General features: G+C 44.3%; 2 protein-coding genes across 3 annotated transcripts in view; one reads left to right on the forward strand and one right to left on the reverse strand.

Moving 5' to 3' along the window:
• LOC123463331 (prolow-density lipoprotein receptor-related protein 1-like) overlaps window positions 1-1,121 on the forward strand; it is a 49,135-nt gene extending 48,014 nt beyond the window's left edge. For both annotated transcript variants that reach the window (XM_045157975.1, XM_045157976.1), the window contains exon 30: window positions 563-1,121. In XM_045157975.1, the coding sequence (XP_045013910.1) occupies window positions 563-668 (106 nt within the window). In that variant the 3' untranslated portion in view covers window positions 669-1,121. The remainder of the gene's footprint in view (window positions 1-562) is intronic.
• Window positions 1,122-7,914: 6,793 nt separating this feature from the next.
• On the reverse strand, window positions 7,915-9,561 carry Cldn23 (claudin 23). The gene has a single exon (XM_004666926.2). The coding sequence runs from the start codon at window positions 9,559-9,561 to the stop codon at window positions 8,671-8,673; it is 891 nt and encodes a 296-aa protein (XP_004666983.2). The 3' UTR covers window positions 7,915-8,670.
• Between the last annotated feature and the right edge of the window lie 12,002 nt (window positions 9,562-21,563).

Below are 21,563 nucleotides of genomic sequence, written 5' to 3' on the forward strand. Positions count from 1 at the left end.
AATAACAAAACACTTCTGACAAAATAAGTAATTCTCTAACATAAATATGTAATTGAGGAAGCTGATTAAACATTCTGAGAAGTAACATCAGGCAGCCTACAAATGAAGAGCTATCAAAGACTGAAGCTTTGAAAGCTCCTTTTCTGTCCTGTCTTTGCCTTGCAGACCAATGGAAAGGCAGGAGAAGTAGCTGATGCTTGTGAACACCTCACTGCTTAACTCTGGGTTAACTTAACTTAACTGGGTTAACTGCTTAACTCTGGTTGCATTCACCTGGTTCTTTACCTCACTTATGTCCAGCGACAGTTAAATTTCCTTGAACTCATTTCTCATTTACTTTAATCACTAGGCCTACCTTACAGGACAAGCAATACCTAGTAACAAATAATAATTGACCCAGTTATTGCCTATTTTAGATCATTGGCTTTATGAAAGAGACAAAGGAAGGCACAGTTTGTATAATAGTAAACTTTACTAGTGAGTAAATTGACCTTTGTAATCATACCCTAGTCTTGGCTTCCACCTCCAAAAAATTCTTTTGACTTTGTTTCTTTGATCCTAGAACATCAGCAAGAAATGTGGCCTGCGATGAAGAAAATTACCAAGAAGAAGAAAATTTAATGAATAGTGAGACATTTGTCAATGAATCCTATGATGGACAGGTGTGATAAGGAAGTCTCTCTGAGGAAAAAGGATTGTGAGACGCGGTAAAAAAAATGACCCTTCTAAAATGGCCCAGCTGGGTGAAAGTAACTGTGTTGCCCTAAAGGGATTATTGCTGCTAGTGACTGTTATTATAAATGTATCAAATGATTCCTCACTATATCTTGCATCCTTAGACTCTGACATGAAGAACTAAAATAAAACATGTATGAAATAGCAATCAAGAAATTTTAGTGCACTTCCACAAGGGCCTCCGTCCTATTGGGAGTAGGGTGGGCTGTAATTAAAGGTTAGAGCTAACTCCTAAGACCCAGGGCCTTCTTTGGTCTCTGATAACTTCTGTGAAGTTCCACCATCTCCACATTTTTGTTTTGTTTTAATGCAGTGCATACTCTATAACTTCCCCACAGGAATTGCTCACTTCTTTACAAACTGACATCATAAGGAAGAGCTGAAACCCCCCAATAAAACTGGATTCTACATTTCATTGTGTATGATTTCAATATTCAGTATTCTTGTTTTTTGTTTTTGTTTTTGTTTTTCAAGATAGGGTCTCACTCTAGCCCAGGATGACCTGGAATTCACTATGTTATGTAGTCACAGGGTGGCCTCAAACTCATAGTAATCATCCTACCTCTGCCTCCCAAATTCTAGGATTAAAGGTGTGTACCTCCACGCCTGTGGATTTCAACATTCTTAATGGTCTTTTAAAGCAACTACTTTTTAAATGAGAGGAAGTCATCTCATTTACTAATGTGCTTTAGAAAATGGAATATTTGTAGATATGGTGAGAATTCAACTCGGTTTTATGTAGCTTAAATTATGATGCAGTCATAAAGCTCTGTAATCCAGGGTACCTGGTCCAGTACTAGTGAGTTTTAGATTCACATCTTGGCTCCGATGCTGACTTTGAGGTCATTGATCCTCTGAATCCGTTCCAGTTTTACCAACAATGGAGATCGCTTTTGCCTTTAGGGTAAAAGCCAAGTTTCTGCAGAGTAGCAAATATTTAAGAGTTAGTCCTCCACTACTATCCTCCCTCTAGTAAATTTTACTTCTAAGTTAACACTCAGTTGCCAAGTATTTTTCTTATATTCTGATTCAATTCTCAAATTCATAGAACAGATGAATATACTTCATAGATATAGAAGCTCAGGCACATGTTTTGTCTAAGATTTATTTAGAATCCAGTGAATGGCGACTTTGGTCAACAACACAGGACATGGGCCACACCAGGATCCATCCTAACTAGCTCTTGTCCAAGAGAACAGTGCAGCTTCTCAGCCGGTTTGTCCCTCTGCTGGCCTTTCCAAGTTACTGCTGTATCCACACCCAGCTCAGGAATCAAGGACACTGAATTTATGATGGTCTACAGGCTTACAACAGAAGTATGATCTAAAATATTTTAGTAACAGGCTGGAGAAATAGCTTACCAGTTAAGTGCTTGCCTGTGAAGCCTAAGGACCCATGTTCAAGGCTCAATTACCCAGGACCCACATAAGCCAGATGCCCAAGGGGTCACATGCATCTGGAGTTCATTTTCAGTGGAGGCCCCAGTGTGCCCATTATCTATCTGCCTTTCTCTCTCTGTCTGTTTGTTGCTCTCAAATAAATAAGTAAAAATAAACAAAAAAATTAAAATATGTTAGTAGCAACCTCTGGCAAATCACTTAGTCCTACAAAAATGCCCTTATAAGCTAAGCTTGAAATTCAATAACAGAAGTCTAAATTTTAATGAACTCAACTTCACTGAGAAGATTTGTCTTGCTTGGATCTTTTCTAGGTGTTTGTATTTAGTGTCTTGCAGAACAAGTTTGTGTAGGCAGTAAGCATAAAAGAAGCCCCAGGTCAACTACTGTACATAATATATAAACTATGCTGTTCAATAATGGATAAAGTTCTTCAAGTAAAGATCAACTTGACCTGAAGATCAAATGGCAGGAAAACAACCTGGGCTGGATCATGCTGGCTGGGAGACACAACAGGCATCCTTAAGAATCGAGTCTCACTGACAGTCTTGTCCTTGGAAAGTCTTTCTCTTCACTTGCGCACACATTGTATAAAAATGACATGAAAAAGTCATGCTGAAAAGCATGTATGGACAATGAGCACCATATTACCACTTTGAACAGACTTGAGCTGCTGCTTTGGTCTGCAGAGGACCTTAAACCTTCCTCCAGACTCTCGGGCTTGTGTTCTGGCTAGGCCAGTTGGCTTCCACCACCTCTGTACGTGACTGCTACTCTACAGACCCTACTTCCAACTTAGTCTGGCCATCTCCTTTCCTTATAGGAGAAGAGGGGAGCTGACCATATGTAGCTGGCTTCTAGTGCATATCAGGTACTGTGTATCCTCCCCCTAATCCATTTCTGGCCTATGAATATATGCCTACATATTATCCTATGTGGACTTATCTTAACATACCTTAATACTTTACTTCTTGCAGAGTATACAATGTCAAACATTTGCAACATGCTGAATATTTAATCAGAACTTAACTTTAGAAATGAATACTCAAGATTCTATATATAGTTAATATTTCCTTACCAGTCTTATCTCCTCAACTGGCTTGAATAGATCAATTTCTTTATAGCCTCATCTCTTGTAGGTATGTTATGAACTTCTGTTATGACAATCTTTATGTTGTATATTAATTTTTCAATTTCTTTTTTTGTAATTTGTGTGTATGCATATGTGTGATGATGTGCACATGCCACAGCATGTATATGGAGGTCAAAGGACAATATTGGGTATCGGTCCTCACCTTCCATCTTGTTTGAGGCAGGTCTCTTTGTTTTTCCCTGCTGGGTTCACCAGGATAGCTGGCCCACGAGCTTTCCAATTCACTATCTCTGCCTCCATCTACACCATAGGAATGCTGAAATTACAGACACGTGCCACTGTGTCCAGCTTTTATGTCACATCCTGTGCTGAGGGATCCGAACTCTGGTACCCATGCAAGCACTTTATTCATTGATCCCTGTTCCCAGGCCCTATAATTTCTCAATTTCTTTAACACCTAATGTTATCAGAATTTCAGTCCATAGTCTGGTTTGGCCAAACTATAAATAAATCAATTTCTTTTACCAATATGTGTTTCTAATTCTTTTTGGAATGCAGAGAAATTAACATGGTGGATCAGGTACCTACCATTCCAACAATACAATGAGTGGAGTAAGTCTGTGACAGAAGTGAAAATCTGAATTTTCTTCTAGAAACTTCTGTACTATGGTCATAGGTTTGGATATTCTTCTGAAAAGAGAAAGGTCTATTTAAAGAACATATTTATTTATTTGCATGCACATGAGTGTAGAGGGCAATTTTGAAGTGTCCACCTTTTTTGAGACAGGGTGACCTGCTGTTGGAAATGAATGTCAGACTGGCTGCCTGAGAGCTTCGGTTCTCCTGACTCCACCTCCCATTGTCACTGGCTTGTTGGGATCACGGATGCATGTGCTGTTTTGAATCTGGCTTTGCATAGGTGCTGGAGAATTGAACCCTGGCCATCAGACTTTGCAAGCAAGCACCTTTAACCACAGCTCTGGTCTATAAAAATGTTAAATGGCCCATGCATTAGGCTCAAAGAAATCTATATAAAGCCTGATTCTTTAGCTCTGAGAACCATAGACAGTTTCAGTTTCAGTAGGAAAATAAAACCTGCTGATTACTATTAAAAAAAAAAGACAAATTAAGCACTTCACACTACCTTTTAGGAAGCAACCATGAAAAGAATGTGCCACAGATACTGGGAAGGACATAATAAGTCCCTCCTATTTTACTTATGGAGGCTTAAGAAATTCAGAGAAACTGAGAACTGGAATATAGAATATGTTGCTATCTGACCAGCTACTAGAATGTAAGTCAAATACCTTCCCCAGCTTCCACTGTCCAAAGTTCAGTCTATCTTTTCAGCCTCATCTAACTCTTGTTACCCTCAGCATACTAAAACAATTTAAAGGCCATCTGATAATATGATCTTGCCAGGACTGCTGATGAGGAGACAAACCTACCCAGAGCAAGGCTTGCTCCTGTGGCATTTACCATATCTGTACTACAAAAATTGCAATGACATTCAATAGCCTCCTTTAGCACAGTGATGAGAAGTAGCTCTTAGGAGAACCACCGGCATGAATGATCACCATGAAGCGAGGGAGAGAGGGAGTCAGCAGAGGCCACACAAATGGCAAAGGTGCTTGGTACCTATGAGATATGTACACCCACTCTCTCAGCCCCTTCCCCCCCTCCCCCCCCCCCCCCCCCCCCGTCCACCTAGAGTTGCTCTGCTTTACCCATGGAACTGAGAGCTCAGTCTGGCTAACATGGGCATGCCCACTGGATGTGAATTGCAATGTCATGTTTAAATCAAGTCTTGTGTTGTCCTTTGCTTTGACGCTGGTTGTACAGGTGTGAACCACTACTTGGGTTGTACCCTGTACATGTCCCTATGGAAGAATCAAGTCCCCCGACAGCACTGTTTCCCGTGTAAAGATGTGTCTCTGTTTTGCTTGATTTGAACAAGTGAATTTTTGTTTAATTCTTGCAGTGGAGAATGACTAGAAGAGGGCATCTTGCTACAATGAGAACTTAGAGGAGTGTGTGGATTGTTGGGAAGATTGGGTGAGGATTTCAAACACATTTTTATTTGCAGTAATAACTGATCCTCTTATTTTCTTTCTTTCCCACACAGGGAGAAGGAGCTCATTTTTAAAGGCTCCACCCTTAGTGTTTGAGGGCAGTGGTCTTGGGATAAATAGCACTTTCTATATGGATGGCAAGCTATGGATAAGAGATTAACACATATACACAGAAAAAGATTGTGTGTATATGTGTATGTGTACATGTGTATTGTGACAGGGTCTCTCATAGCCTAGACTACCCTCAAACTCATTATATAGCCCAAAAAGACCTCAAACTCCTGATCCTCCTGTCTCCACCTCCCAAATGCTGAGATTACAAGTATATGCCACCAGCTAGGCATGGGAAAAGCCTAAAGAAGTAGCTTTATTAAGTACTGGGTATGTAGTTCCATTAGGAAACTTTTCCAGTCCTTCTGTGAATAGGAGACCCTAAAGTTCTAGTGTCTTACTACCTACTATTTTGTGTGTTGTCCATACTTGGTAGAATAGAATGAAGCTTATCAACTACTTTTCCATCAAATGTCTTTGTTGTTGTTGTTGAGGTAGTGTCTCGCTGTAGCCCAGACTTATGAATAGAATTCTCTATGTCGTCTCAGGCTGGCCTCAAAGTCACGGCGATCCTCCTACCTCTGTCTCCCAAGTGCTCCTCTAGAATGAAGGAAAAGGGAAACATGGCATGAAATGCATAGCCTGTCATGCCCACTGCCTGGAACACTACTGTCTCCCTTCTTTCAGCTCTCTGCTTAAGCCTAACCTCCCCCCTGGGAACTTTGCCCAAATATCACCCTTTTTCTCCATCCCTTGACCCTAGCCAACCACCCTTCATCTTACTTGTATGCTCTCTCTCACGTTTGAGTATGGCAAGGCCCCAAATTATTTAGTTTCCCATAGTGTCCACAAATGTGCTTGTAAAATGCCAGGAGCCAGGCTGGAGGGATGGCTTAGGGGTTAAATTGTTTGTCTGCAAAGCCAAAGAACCCAGGATCCATTCCGCTGGACCCATGTTAGCCAGATGCATAAAGGGGTGCATGAATCTGAAATTCCTTTGCAGTGGCTGGAGGCCATGTGCCCATCCTCTCTCCCCCGCCCCACCTTTCTCTGTCAAATAAATAAATACATAAAAATAAAATAAAATAAATGCCAGAAGCCTAAAAGACTGGGTGATGGCCCAAACATTGAAGAGGAGGTGGTTGGTTTCTGAGGCACCCTGCCAGCGCCCGCCCCCCAGCCTGCATGCTTGGTCAACAGTCCTGCGTAACCCACACCTGTCCTTAGCGAGAGCAGACACAGCTAGTGCTGTGCAAAGCAGTGTCTGCTCTACTGTCCCAGTGCGTGGCCCTCTAGGCAGACCAGTAATGGAAAGACTGTAAGCAGTGAATATGGACACTTGACACACGTGAGCTCACCAGAAGGGCGGCCACATCTTGGGTTTCGTGAAGAGCAGAGCTGTCTCACATCTTGTGTTCAGTGCTCTTAGTTCCTGTTTGGCCAACACTAACAGAGGATCCATGCTGGCCCCCAGCAGGACCCTCGTGTCTTGGACGCTTTGTCTCTCTGTGCTGCTGTACCAGAGAGGGATTCTGAGGAAGAATCCAGCCTACTACAGGAGTCCTTCCCTGGTGACCCAAACATTTTCATAATAAAAGGTGTACATTTTTTAAAGATAGTTTGCAATTTATTTCTGTTGATAGGGAAGAAAATCATAGTGTTTGAACTCTTAGCAACCAAATTTTAACCATTAGGGAAAATGTTTTTAGCCTATAAACAGGTCACTAATTGCTGCCTGCTGAAGTGTTAGCTGTAAAGATCAGAGCTGGGCTTTCTGCACCCTGGCCCTGCTCCCACTGTAAGCCCCCAACACATCAGGTGGCAGGTGCTCAAAAGTTTGGTTATGGATAGCTGCCAGGCGAGATTAAAGGAGGCAGAGTTCCAGCTAAAGCTTGGCATCTTCTGGGAGCCACTTAGGAAATCAGTCAGGGCTCTTGACCTGGTGCATTGGCGTCTACATTTGAAAGGAATCCCCAAAATGATGAATCTGCACGTAAAAGCTGGAATGAGCATAAGAGCGAGCACAGAATGGCCGGGGATGTTGTCCCCGTGACCCGGTCCACCGCGCCAGCTGTCTTGTCCCTTCACTGGGGCTTCCGATGGCAGCTGCTGCCTGAGGTCTAGGTGCCCACTTCTCAACTTTAAAGACGTGATTCACTTCAATTAAAGATCCCTTTAAATCATAACTTGGAATTTGAGCCTGCGCTTGGAGATTTTGTCCCCCTCCAGAACACAGCTGCCTTCTGGGACATTAAGCACCAATGAAAGAAGAGGAAAGAATTTCTACGCAGACCTCGGGTAGAAACTGGTGTTTCTAGTTTTCTTAACAATAGACTTAGCTTGTAGGGGGTTGGGGGATGGGGAGCATGAACCTGAAAACAAAGCAATCTGGGATCTAAGCCGGGCCTCTTGGCCCGATTTAGTAATGTTATGTGAAGAGCTGCAAAGATCTGAGGGTTCGATTGCAGACACAGCTCTTAAGCAGACTGGAAATGGGTGATAATGAATGCTGAACCTCCCAACGCTGGTACTGGAGACAAAATAGCTGTTGTGAATAGACTCAAACTGGTGTTCTCGATTTTTATTTATAAATAAGATATGTACATATGGATTTCAACCAAATGTGACTTAACAGGTTCCATTTTGCATAAAATATTAAACCCATCGTTCTTTCTGCCCAGGGCAAGGCATCCAGGGAACAGTCCAGGGTTGGTGTTCATTGTTCTGGCTGTGGAAGAGAAATTCTCTAACAACCTCAACTTTCACATCAAAGTCCGTTTTTAGAAAAGATAAGTCCTACTTATGTGCGGAAAATGGGAATTTGAGTTAAACAGGTTGTTTCACTTCTTAAAAACTGCTGGTTGTGAGCTTGGCTTTAAGAGCTATTCAAACAGCCAGACTTACACAGTCCTCTTGAGCATTTGCATATAAAACAAGACACACCCAGCCACAGCACTGATGAAGGATGCACTGGCGTCGGCATACTGTACTTCCAAGGTGGCAAATCAGTTTTGGCGCTCTATTGGCTGACTGTAATTTTTGTTGTTGTTGTTGTTGACTGTCTCTGTTTGACAAGCTGTCACCATTTCCATCACTTCCTAAGAAGGCCTGCTCCCTCAGAGAGAGAGAAACACAAGTTCATACAGAGAAAACTAAACCCAGCCTGCACACACGTGGTGTCTGGTTCAGCCGCAAGAAAGGAAGCGTGCCCTGGAGACAGTTCTAGAAAGGTATCCCAGGGTTCCGGTTGCAGACACATCGCACAAGTTCAAGAGTAGGCGCCGTGCGGGATGCCTCCTCACTCACCCCGCTGCCCGGTGGTCTACAGGTCCGAGTCACAGGGCAGCGAGCTCTGGCAGGGCCTGGTGCTGCGCGAGGAGGCGCCTTGGGAGGTGGCCGCCGGGTCCCCCTCCCCATCCAGCACATCCATCGGGTTGGTGTAGGCCTTGGGCGGCGGCCTGGGCATGGGGAAGCCGACCTTGAGCTTGCCGGCGGCGGAGTTGCTGGCGGCGGCGGGAGGCGGGCGGTGCTGGCCGTCGCTGTAGTACTTGATGGCGGGCGTGAGCGCGGGCTCGGGCCAGTCCACGTGGACCGTGCTGATGCTGGCGCGGCGCGGGCCGGCGGGGGCCGCCTTGCGGCAGCGGCGACAGCGCTCCTCGCACCAGGGCGCCCAGCTGAGCGCCAGCGAGAAGCCGCCCAGCAGCAGCAGGCAGCTGCCCAGGTAGCCCAGCACCAGGCTGTAGCTCACCTGCACGCTGACCGGGCTGTCCGGGGCGGGCAGGACGTCACGGTCGCCCAGGAAGTGGTTATACCAGGAGACAGGGACGAGGCTGAAGAGGCCGGCGACAAAGAGCACGAGCCCCGAGAGTCCGGCCAGCGCGAAGTGGGGCTCGTCGCGCCAGCAGCGCACGCCCAGCGAGGCCAGCAGCAGCCCCAGCGCGGCGACGGCCAGCGACGTGACCATGAGGCCGCGCGCCGCCTGCACCGGCCGCGCCTCCCAGTAGCCCCACGGGTCCGGCTGGCCGCACTGGCGCTCGCGGCTGCTCTGCTCGCGACACATGTCCCACAGGCCCTGGTACAGCACCACGTCCACGGGCTGGTCCAGGAAGCCCTTGACCAGCCGCCAGCCCGGGGTCAGCGTGCTGATGAGGTTGAGCAACAGCCCGCAGGGCGTCAGCACCATGCCCAGCGTCATCACCACTGGCGTCCGCATCGCCAGCCGCGGGCGCGCGTCCGTCGACCCTTGCGGAGGATGCGCTCCCCGGGGGGCTCGGGGTCCCCAAGTCTGCGCGGACCCGCCGCCGAGAGCCGCCCTGCTCTCTGCTGCGGACTCACTGTGCCGGTCCTCCCCGGTCCCCGCCCGGCCCTTGTCCGCAATCGAAACCGGCTCGCCCGCGGGCCACCCCGAAACCGCGCGTCCAGGGCCAGCCCCACGACCAAACCCAGCCGGCCGGGGCGGGGAGGGGCGGGGCGGCAGCGCAGGACCGGGACATCCGCGCCACGCCCGCCCGGATGGCCCCGGACCAAGCAAAGGTCGCCCCGCCCCTGCTCTGGTCGCCTCCCCGCCCAGCTGTCCCGCAGCCCGCGGGCGGGGAAGAGGAGGCGGACCAGCTCCCGTCGCCTCACCTGTGGCCTCACCTGCCGCGGTGGCCGCTGAGCTTCCTGGCCTTTCGGTTCAGAAACTTTGTCCTCCTCCTCTGCCCGTGGGCGCTGAACACACTCAAAGTCTCCCTCCACTGTGAGCCGGCAGCCAATGTCCAAGTTTTGCGTGGTCACTCAAGGGTGGCCACAAGAAAGTGGGATGCCCCTGCCCAGAGGCTGTGGTTACGGTGACACACCACTTACCTTGCTTGAGAAATACTCCTTGCCAACTGTATTTCTGGGCTGAAGTTACTTTGTCTCCATGAATTTCAGTCCTCTACACACTTCATATAAATGGAAGGATGCAGAGTTTGTGACTAGCTTATTTCACTAAGCAGAATGTTCTTAACGTTCACTCATGCATGTCAGAATCTCGTGTTTTCAAGGCTGAGTAATAACCCCAGGATGAATATGCCATTTGGGTTTCTCTAGTCATCTCTCAACCTTTTAGCTGCTGTGAACATGGGGTAGCATGGTATCTTCTAGAGACCCAGCCCTCGGTTCTCTAGGTGTATGTCCACAGTGGAAATCATAGGCAATTCTTTGCTTAGCTTCTGAGGGGAGGCTCTGCCATGCTGCGCTCCCTAGCAGAGGCCCTCTTTTACACCTGTACCCTAACAGTGCGCAAGTGCTTCAGTTGCTTTGACTCCCTTTGTTTGAAGGGGATTTTCACAGAATCTTGGGGGGGGGGTGTTTGTTTGTTTTATTTGTTTTGTTTTGTTTTCGAAGCAGGGTCTTTATCTAGCCCAGGCTGACCTGGAATTAACTATGTAGTCTCAGGGTGGCCTGGAACTCATGGTGATCCTACCTCTGCCTCCTGAGTGCTGGGATTAAGGTGTGCTCCGCCACGCCCGGCTTTATTTATTTATTTGGTATAGAGTACATGTGATATGATGTGTGTGTGTGTGTGTGTGTGTGTGGTGTATGCTCACGGGCCCTGTACACACAGAGCAGAGGCATGGGAAGACACTACACTCTACTGCTCATTCACTTTGCTGCCTTGAAACAGACTCCCTCACAACCTGGGGCTGCAGCTCTTCTGTCCGCAAGCCCAAGCATCTCTTCAGTCTCTGGGCCAGCAGACTTCATGGGCACACCCAGCTTTTCACCTTTGTGCTTGGGAATCCAACTCCTGCTTGTGGTATATCCCCAGCCTTCCCCCTGTATTTCTTTGTTTATGATTTTAATTTTAGTGCAAAGAATGAATATGAGTATATTGGTATTTTCCTTTATCACCCCAACCCCCCAGACATTTTCATTAAGAATGGAGAAGATAGGTAGGTTTTAAACTGCACCTGGTAGTGGAAACCTGTAGTCTAAGCAATTGAGAAGCTGAGGCTGGAGGATCATGAATTTGAGGCCAGCATGAGTTACATAGTGAGAAAAAAAAAAGGAGGGTCACTTTGAATGGTTATGTTGGAAGTCCGCAGTGTTCTCTAAGACATACCTACATGGATGACAGCATGACATGAATAATCTAGTTTGCATCTGTGCTCTAGTGGGGTTTGTCTTCCCAGATTACTAAACCTACTTTCTCTGAGGTTGTTCACTGACATTGAAACAACTCTGACCAAAAAGCCTTGCTCCAGAGGCTGCGTCTCCATGCTTCAGCCTTCTTTGTCTTCAGCGAATGTCAGAGATAAGAATTAGCATAGTGGCCACAGCTAATGCTCATTCACTAAAAGTGAAATCACTGCCTTCCTAGATTTGCGGACTGGCTAAAGTATTTCCAGCAAGTTCTCTACTGCTCCAGGAGCAGAGGATTAGGACCTAGGCAGGACAGGGGCAACCTCAGTAAGAATGGCGCCCCAGGCTTGACTCACAAATCCTTTCTGTAGAAGCTGCTTCTGCAGGTTCTTCCCTTCCTAACCCCAAAAGGGAGCTAGTTAACCCTGCTGTGAGAATATTTCCACAGAAAATTCTCCTGGAGCATCTAGTGGACAGGAGTCTGGCCTTGAACAAATTTACAAAACAGGTTGACCGTTTTTGTGTCTGCTTGCTAGATGAACTAACATGTAAAAATTAGTGTGGGGCTTTCTCTGAGATTTAGTTGGGTGCCCTTGAGACACTGTGAGAAACTTCTCTGAGATAGGAGGTTTTGGAGTCATTAAGAGATCCTTAGCAGGGCTGGGTATGGAGCTGGGTGGTACAGTACTATTCTAGCAAGAACAGGCCTTGGGTTTGGTTAGTAGCTCTGCAAAAATAAAAGAGAATGGTGAAATAACAGATATGAACCAAGAAAAGAAACAGTCTGGGATAAGTTGATCATTCTATCTCTGTGACAGAATGCCTGAGGATAACAACTTAGAGGGGGAAAGATTTTGCTGGAGCTCATGACTAAGAGGCTTTGGCACATGGAGACTTGGTGCCATGTTGCTGAGCCTGTGGTGAGGCAGCACTTCATGATGGAGGGGCATGGCACAGAATAGCTGCCCACATTGTGACGAGGAGACAGAGACAGAGACTAAGGGCCTAGATCTGATTAGTCCATTCACTTATGAACTCATCAGTGGATTAATCCAATTCGGAGCTCAGAGCCCTTGTGATACAATCACCTCAGTGGACCCCACCTTGGGACACTTCTGCCTTGAGGAGCCAGCCTTCAAGCCAGGAGCCTTTCTCTATGGAAGACATGTGGAAGCCAGAGCATCACTGTAGCAGTTGGAATGGATCCATAGGACCAGAATCAAGAGCATTGTGTGCCATGTAATGAAACTCAGGAGAAGGAAGGCATGCACGGTTGCACTGGAACTACATGGACAGTAGAGAAGGGGGAGATGACAAAGCCAGGGGCATTGTGATGGGAAAGTCCATGAGGAGACGTATGTATTGCGTGATGTATGTATTGCATGATGTATGTATTGCATCTAGATAGATTTTGGTGTAACGAGATGGTGGTGCCTAGGGGCCCTAGGGAGTTTCACATACGTTAGAACACACATTCAGGAAGGAGGGAAGACGATCTTTTGTTCATTTTAGCCTATAGCCTTTGACTGGATTCGCTTCCTCCATCCTTCTGCCCTCCTATCTTTCAGCTGTTGTAATTAAATTTAGATTTTTTTCTTAGCAGAGGTATAAATGGCACCTGAGTGAGCTGACAGTAACATGCTATAAAAAGCACAGGAGGCGGGGTCACTGGCACCCATACTGAGTGTGTTACCTGTTGGCAATCATGTCCACCCATGAAAGCCTCAGCACAGCCAGGAAGTAAGCCATCCATGGTCCACAAGGAGATCCCCTGGGGGCCCTCTCCCATCCTTCCTTGCCAGTGCACTCCCTGGGGACCACTGATCTGCTTTCTGTCAGTACAGATTGGTTTATGTTTTCTGAAATGTTGTAATGTGCCTTTAAGAGAACATCAGCTTGTATCCTGTGGCTCAACAGCCTTTCAGTTTGATCACAGGGGTCATCTGAGGTACCTGGGAAGACACAGATTCCTGGGCCACAACTCAGACCTCCTGAATAGTGTTCTCTGAGGAAATACAATGACACCTCCATTTGTATAAGCCCCCTTTGGCTAGGGTGGACAGGTCTTGCCTCTGAATAAACTTTACAATTTGCCTCTAGCTTAGAACTAAACCACTGTGGTTGAGAATAGCAAGGAAACAATATAAATATCATATGTGATTTCCTTTGCATTTTCATGTGTCCACATACTGTTTAACAAGGAAGGAAACCCTAGGGGTCCTAGCTCCTAGATCTCCCAATAGATGTTGCTGTCACCTTCTTGTTGCTAGGACAAAACACCCTTCCAGGAGAAGCTTAGGGAAGGAAATGGTTTGTTTCAGGCTTGCAAGGAACCTTCATCTTGGCAGAGAGAGCAGAGGCTGGGCATCCTGCCAAGGAGCAGCAAGAGTGAGCTGGCTAGGACTGGCAAGCTGGGCTAATAAACCTAAGATCCCTCCCCCAGAACATACCTCCACCAGCAAGGCTCCACCTCCCCAAAGCCCCATCAGCTGGGGACTGAAGCAAACACATGAGGCCATAGCTCAAACCACCACACTTTTCTCTTCCCTGTGTCTGTCTTGGCTCAGAACATTCTCTCATTTTAAAACTTCAGCTGACCCTCAACTGGCTCTTCTTATTCTCCACCGCCCCCCTCCCCCAGAGCTGTCCTTGTAGAGTGTAAGTGGAATCTAAATGCTGCATGAATCCTCTATAGGAGACCTTAAGTAATCAAGCCCTAGCTCAGCCTTCCAGCCATCTCCTCACTACCCCTGCCTCCCAGAAAAGGCATTACCCCTTCCTTCATTTTTCCAAAGTCTATGTTCCCCAAAATCTCTGTCTGCCCCCATTATTTTTCCATTCCCCTGCTTGCCTCTTCTCAGTCCCAAGATGTAATTCAGACCTTTGTCTAATTGTTGTTGTCTCTAGGATGGTCTCCTATTTGCCTATATTGTTCTTTTCCAGTTCCATAGCTCCACATCCATCTGCACATTTAGTACTTCAATACCTCTAGCTAGTCTGAAATCCTCTAAGGCAGGGGACATGTTCAGATTGTTTTGTTCTGTCTTTAAAACTGGTCTTGGTGTCCAGCCCACTCAACCAATTTTACCCATCTCTGCCCTCTGTTCTTCAATGTAGTGCCCATAAAATTCTCCTACGGACAGCTGCCTGACCAAAACAGATTGTCACATATCTCCATGATCAGGACCAAGACTTTTAATCTAAAATGCTTGTCTTTCCTTAGCACAATAAGTAACAAAGCATGGGACAGGATTAGAAATTTATGAGGAAGAAATGGAAGCCTGTGGGGTCTATTTCCATGACAACAAGGGAAACAGGGAACTGCATTGCGCAGTGTGTGAATGCAGAGCTGGTCTCTGTCTCTGCTCTCCTGAGCTCACCATAACAACGAGGAAGAAAGGGAACTGCGCTGAGCATAGCACATGCATGTAGAGCTGGTCCTGAGTTCACTATAAGGCTGAGTGAGAAACAAAATAATCAAGCCCCAGCCCTGCCTTAGAGGGAATATAAACAGGAAACACTATTAAAATATAATTTAGGGCCAGAAAGATGGCTTAGTAGTTAAGATGCTTGCCTGTGAAGCCTAAGGACCCATGTTCGACTCTCCAGATCCCACATAAGCCAGACACACAAAGGTGAGGCAATCACAAGGTCACACATGCCCACTAGGTGGTGCAAGCGTCTGGACTTCAATTTCAGTGGCTGAGACCCTAGCACTCCAATTCTCTCTTTTTCTCTGACTCTCTACAAAAATAATATATATATATATATATATATATATATATATATATACACACACACACATATACATATATTAGAAAGTAAACTAGACAAGAATGCACTACTGCTGCAGTTGGTACTGGTATAAACCGGTCCTTAGATCTCAAACTAGAAGAGGAGCTCTGCAGTCATGGAAAAAAATCTGCTGTCTGCTCAGTTTGAGATGTATTGTGGGCCCCAGTGACTAGTTTATAACCTGTTTGATTGGTTCTGTGTTAACTGCATAGACTATGCCTCATAGTAGCTCGTCTAGCACAAAGTTCTAAACTCCTCCAATGACGTCATCTTGAACAGTCACACTACAAACTATGGTGGGTGAAGAAGGATTTACTCTACCACTTGGCTATTATCATACATCTTCAGAGTTCTAATCTCAGTCTTCCATATTTTATAGTCCAAAGAATCAGGCTCTGAGCATTATTGCCAGTTTTCCTATGGCAAGTGTGGTTCAATAGATTCTAGAATATGAATTAAACTGAAAAAGAAAAAAACCAACTACAGTTTTTCTCTATTTTTAAATAGCACTGAAACAGCCTGAATTCAATGTTGTCTGTGGTGGTTTGGATGTAAAATTTCCCCCAGACCCTCATCATTGATCCCCAGCCAGTGGCGCCTTTGGGAGGGGGAGCCGTGCTGAAAGCGTGTCACTGGGGACCAGCCTTAGAATTTTATAATTCAGCACCCCCCCCCCACACACACACAAGCTAGCTTACTGTTGCTACTTTCTCCTTGCTGATATGACAAAGTGGAACTCCCAGCTGTTGGCTCTTGTTATGTTTTCCCTGCTATGAAAGAACTTTCTCTTGAAACTGTAAGCCAAAAAAAGCCATTCCTACCATAAGCTGCTTTTGGTTGGGTATCTTGTCTAGTAACAAGAAGGCAACTGCTGGTTCTGAGAAGTGAGACAGTTGCTTCTATCAAAGTCACCACATGGTTTTTAATCTGTTGGAACTGGTTTTCAGGGGGAATATGGAAAGATTTAGAACTTTGGAATAGAGAAGTTTTATAATGCAGAAAAAGAGCTTAGTGGGTGAGATTGTGAAAGACCTGTGGGCCAAGAGAAGTGTGGACTCACCTTATAATGTTTCAGAGGGGAAAAACGACTTTGTTGGGAGCTGGCCTAGAGATAGTTCATATGATATTCTGACTTCATTTTGCCCTTGGACTTAAGTAGGGATGAATTTTAAAGTGGTGGTCTGGAATGTTTAGTGGAAGAAAGTACAGAATAGAAGGATGTGGAAAACTGTGAAATTTGGCACAAGTGAAAATATGAACCTGGTTTTGCATCCCAGAGTCTACATCTATTTCAGCTGCAGTTGTTTAAGAAAGCACCAGCACTGAGGATGGGCCAGCTGCTCTGCTACGGACATGCATTGGAAGGGATGCTGATTCTCTTGAAAGGAGGGGCACTGAAAGAGAAAATGTTGAAGGAGTTTCCTGCTCCTCAGAGTTGGACTATACTCTACCTGAATTAAAAAATTTGGCATTGTTGTTCACCTGACCCTGGCTGAGGGCCATTGAAATGCAATACAGTTTTGGAAATGGCTCCTGAGGCTATGTGATGTGAGACAAGATCTAAGTCTCTGAATGTAGTCTGTAATTGGGGGGGCGGGCATGACATAGAGCTGTGAAGATAAACTGTGCATTGGAGCAGATACTCCAGAATTTTGAAGATGCCAGGACTATGGGACAGCTGCCAAGGAGAGCTTCTGGTTCAGGGTGGATTCTGCCCAAGAAGCAAGTAGAGCAACTGGAGGGGTGGAGGTGCCCAAGTGCTTTGGAGCCCAAGGAATTTCATCACAAATCCCAGGTGCTGGACATGGAGCTATAGGATTTGACATTTGACTTACTGTTTTTAATCTTGCACTGAAAGTGTAGGTTGGTTTTTTTGTTTGTTTGTTTGTTTTGTTTTTTCTTGTTGTGCCTCCATTCCTCCCTTTTGGAGCAGGAATATTTGCTCTGTGCCATTATGTATTGAATGTGTATAACTTTTGTTTTGATTTTACAGGGCTCATAGTTGAGAAATTGCCTTGAATCTCAGATGAAACTGAACTTTTAAACAGTATTGGTATTGGTTAAGATTATGGAGACTTTCAAAGGTAGGCTGAATGCATTTTGAACCATGAGATGGCTGTGAGCAAGGGTGGTCTGAGTATGAAGTCCCTGCCATAGCCTCATGTGTTTGTGATTAAATCATCTCATCTCTCACTGGTGGTGCCTTTGGGAGTAAAGCCTTGCTGGAGGAGTGTGTCACTGGGGAAAAGCCTTTGGATTTTATAATACAGCCTCCTTTGCCAGTGCAGGATAGCTTACTCACTGCTTTTGGCTGATGTCATAGAGTATGGTGTCCAGCTATCTGCTCCTAGTGTGCTCTCCCCACCATGATGAAACTTCCCCTTGAAACTGTATGCCACAGTAAACCCTTTCCTTACATAAGCTGTTTCTAGTTGAGTATCTTGGACAACAATACAAAGATGACACTCCACATCCTCTTCCACATAGGGCTGGCTTTTCAAGTTACAGAGGACCTGCCAATTATTTTTAGCAGACATTTTCATTTGACAGCCAAAGCTAGCTTCTAAGTAGCTTAGTATCATATCACTTTAAATTGTTTCCTTTAGAGAATTTATCATTATCAAGGGTTTTATCATTTGTGTATTGAATTACATAGATTTTTTTCCCTCCCATTGCACTGTGAGTCCCAAAGATGAATGTTCTGGCTGGTCCTTTTGTGGCTCTGTCTTAAGCCCTGCAATAATGCCTAGCTCATAGTAGGTACTCAGGAAATGTGTGATACATGTTGCAGTCAGCTCCGTGCTGCTGGGATAATTTCCAATCCAGACATAGTTTCTGGGAGGAAGGGATTTATTTGAGGTTTACAGACCCAGGGGGAGTTCCATTGATGGCAGAAAAAACTAGCCTCCTTTCAGAGATCCTGGCAGAGAGAAAAAGCCAGGAACAGCCAGCCAGCACCACAAACAAGCAAACACGCAACCAAGAGCAAAACAGCAGAGACCCAGGCAGAACTCATTCTGCACCCCTTAGTCTAGAATTCAGATCCACCCTCAGTGACATGCCCCCCACCCCCCCAGCAGGAGTTTGCCTCCTAGGGGCTGAAGTTGCAAACTCAAAGTTTTTAAATAATTTATTTATTTATTTATTTGAAAGAAAGAGAGGCAGATAGAGAGAAAGAGAGAGAGAGAGAGAGAGAACAGGCATGCCAGGGCCTCTAGCCATTGCAAATGAACTCCAGACTCCTGTGCCACCTTGTGAATCTTCTTTTATGTGAGTACTGGGGAATTGAACCTGGATTCTTTGGCTTTACAGGCAAGTACCTTATCTGCTAAGCCACCTCTCCAGTCTGCAAACACAATTTTAATAACACCTGAATCTATTGGGGTACATAGATTCAAATAACCACAATACATAAGCAAAATAAGTTGTGTAAAATTCCTACCTAATGACATGAAAGGGTGATATAGCAAATATCATGTAAACCTCTATGCTTACAAAACCCATATTCACAAAATATGCAAGAAAGTCTAGATAGATTGTTGAGATAGTTTGGATCTTGGGTGACAGCAAAAGGTCCATATGTTAAAACGGTGGTCCCCAGGCAAGCATCTTCTCGGGTTGGTAAGCTTTTAAGGATTGGAGCCTAGTGGGAGGCCTTAAGTCAGTGGGAATATGCCCTTGAAGAATTTATCATGAAGAAATATTTCTTCTGTAGCAAACAATAAAAATATAGCATTAGAGTGAAAATAGACAACAAATGTGCTTAATCATAGGCAGATTGGATGGTTAGAATAATCATCTAATAAATATGTTGAAAAGTGATCAATCATATGACTCTTTCCAGTAAATGCAAAATAAATTCAGAAGAAACCCCTTTATCTTCTAAGCCAGAATAATGAAAAGGGGAAAATAGTACCCAATTTGGGCCAGAATCATAATAAAATTCTGCTGAAGGTAGAGTGTATTATACATTTATTTCAGAGATGATGATGTTATTTGTTTTTAAAACCTTCTACTATGTGACTTCCCTTTTATTCCTGAATTAACTGTCAATTTAACATTATTTTTTCTTTCAGAGTGTTTTTTTAATTACCATATCAAAAATCCAGGATACTGTGAAATATTAACACTTATTCTGTTCTTCCTGAATCTCTGATAGCCTCACCAGTGGTTGCCAGTCAATACACAATGTCACTCTGTGTAAGTTCTGGATATGTGTTGGAAATACAGTGAGTGAGTTGAGTAACAGACAAACATTAGATGTGACTATTCTTAAGCTGGAGTAGGAAATTTGAATTAAATTTAAGAAAAAAATTAGCCTACACCAACACAGCTAAGGGGCTTTACAGAACTATTGACCCATTCCACAGGATTTAATCCTTTTGAATAAAATTTTTAAAAAATAAATAAATCTAATGAGAAGTTTTGCTTCTTAGATTCTTTAGAAATGGGAATAAAAAGGAGTATAAAAAGCAGGTATCTCCCTTCTTATTTTAATAGTATGTTAATCCTTCTCCCAATGCACCAGCCACATTGATTTACTGTCCAGAGTAGAAGAGAGTGTGAAACTGTGCTGGAAAGTCCCTTTCCTATCTGGCTACTGTTTGAAGTTCTGTTTCACTCAGACAGAAATGGTGGAAATTTAGTCAAACAACTACAGTTTGAGGACTAAAGGAGTTATATCCACCCTTAACTTACATGCTATTTCAGAAGCACATTCTATCCACATGCAGAAGTGCATTAAGTTCACTTAAATGTTGATACCAGACTTGTTGAAAATCTCTTAGGTATAAAGTGAACATTGTAACATTTCTTAGCATGAGCTTTTGAGAAAGGTCATTTTCTGATTGGTTCGCCATCTCTGCCACCAACATCCTTGTAGAAGCAATTCCAAATGGAACCTGTTAAACTTGCAGAACTTGTCAGTTGTTTATGAAGCCTGATGCCATCAGGAGGCCTTTTTAATCAGTTTCTGGTTTACTTGAATCAATAGCAACACACAATGTGAGCAACTGTCAGGTGGACTTGGGTTCCTAACCCTAAGCATCAGAAAGGCAGGAAAAACTCTAGATACCCTAATAGGGAAACAAAATATTTCTCCCCTACCACCATATCTCTCTCTGCTGAGGATCAAACCCAGGGCATGCTATGTTATGCATGCTAATAACATAATTAATAATAAATATAATATATTTTAAATTATTTTTATTAATATTAACAAATCTAGACCAATCTATATTTGAAGGATACTGAATTTCAACTTTGTTATGCCTTGGATCTGTTCCCAAAATTTATAATAAAATAATTGTACTTTTAAAAAATAGATCCTATAATTGTCAGGAGTACATCCATAGGGATTATGTCCTTAGTGACTCAAAATGACAGGAAGCCTTGATGTAGATCTACTTCTCTGTAGCTATGGGAAAGAAAACATAATTCAGCTTCAAAAAACCAGTATGTCCAGTTTACAAGCAGTGTAAGTGTGGAACATTATCAAATCCTTTACATTTGGTCCATATGTGTTTGGACTCAAGTTATTCATGGTACATTCAAAATTGAGTGTTTAAAACAAAGCCACTTCTAAAATTGAGTTAATTTTGCAAAAGTATTTACTTAAATCTTAGAAGTTGGTTCCGGTCAACTTTAATGTAGAAAACTAAAGCTGGTTAAACATATTTTTTCCTCAGTCATTCAAAATATAATCAGACATTTCTGAGTTCCAGTAATCAGACAATTTGAATGCAAAATTCTCAATCAGGTGACACTGTTAAGGGGTTACAAAGCTCACTAAGTAGAATGAGAAAAACAGAAAACAGAAAGGAAACAAATACATTGGGAATCAGAATTTCTTTTTAAAAATCCTTGACAATTGACCATTCTGTTCCCCATCCTCTATCAGGCCTGATCCAGGGGAGATTTGCATTTCTCCTTTAAATATGCTTTATATCTCTTAAACAATTCTATTCACAGAGTTGCTTGGCTGTTGATAGGTACACTTTCCAATTAATTAAAGCTGCTCTTAGGTGTCTTGCTCTGGTCTGGGAAGAGCTTCCAATTGTCTCCCATGGGGAGGAAGCTGCCTGGATTTAAATGACTCTTCCTCAGTTAGGAAGAAGTGATGACCCTGGGTGCAGAGTGCCAGTCAACCACATTACCTGTGGAAAGCTATTTGTTGTTCAGATAATAAAACCTACCTCTGTGGAGGTGACAGTCCTTATCTGTAAGTGGTGGGGAGAGAGGGCAAGTGAATTACGAGCTGTGTGATAAGCTGGTGAGAGGAAGAGAAAGAGACATTGCAAGGAAATGACGTGC

The sequence above is a fragment of the Jaculus jaculus genome, chromosome 9, assembly GCF_020740685.1.
Source record: "Jaculus jaculus isolate mJacJac1 chromosome 9, mJacJac1.mat.Y.cur, whole genome shotgun sequence".
NCBI classification, from domain to species: domain Eukaryota; kingdom Metazoa; phylum Chordata; class Mammalia; order Rodentia; family Dipodidae; genus Jaculus; species Jaculus jaculus.

Bases quoted from the DNA above. Each gene is read 5' to 3' on its own strand.
- Cldn23 (XM_004666926.2), bottom strand. From the start codon at position 9,561: ATGCGGACGCCAGTGGTGATGACGCTGGGCATGGTGCTGACGCCCTGC.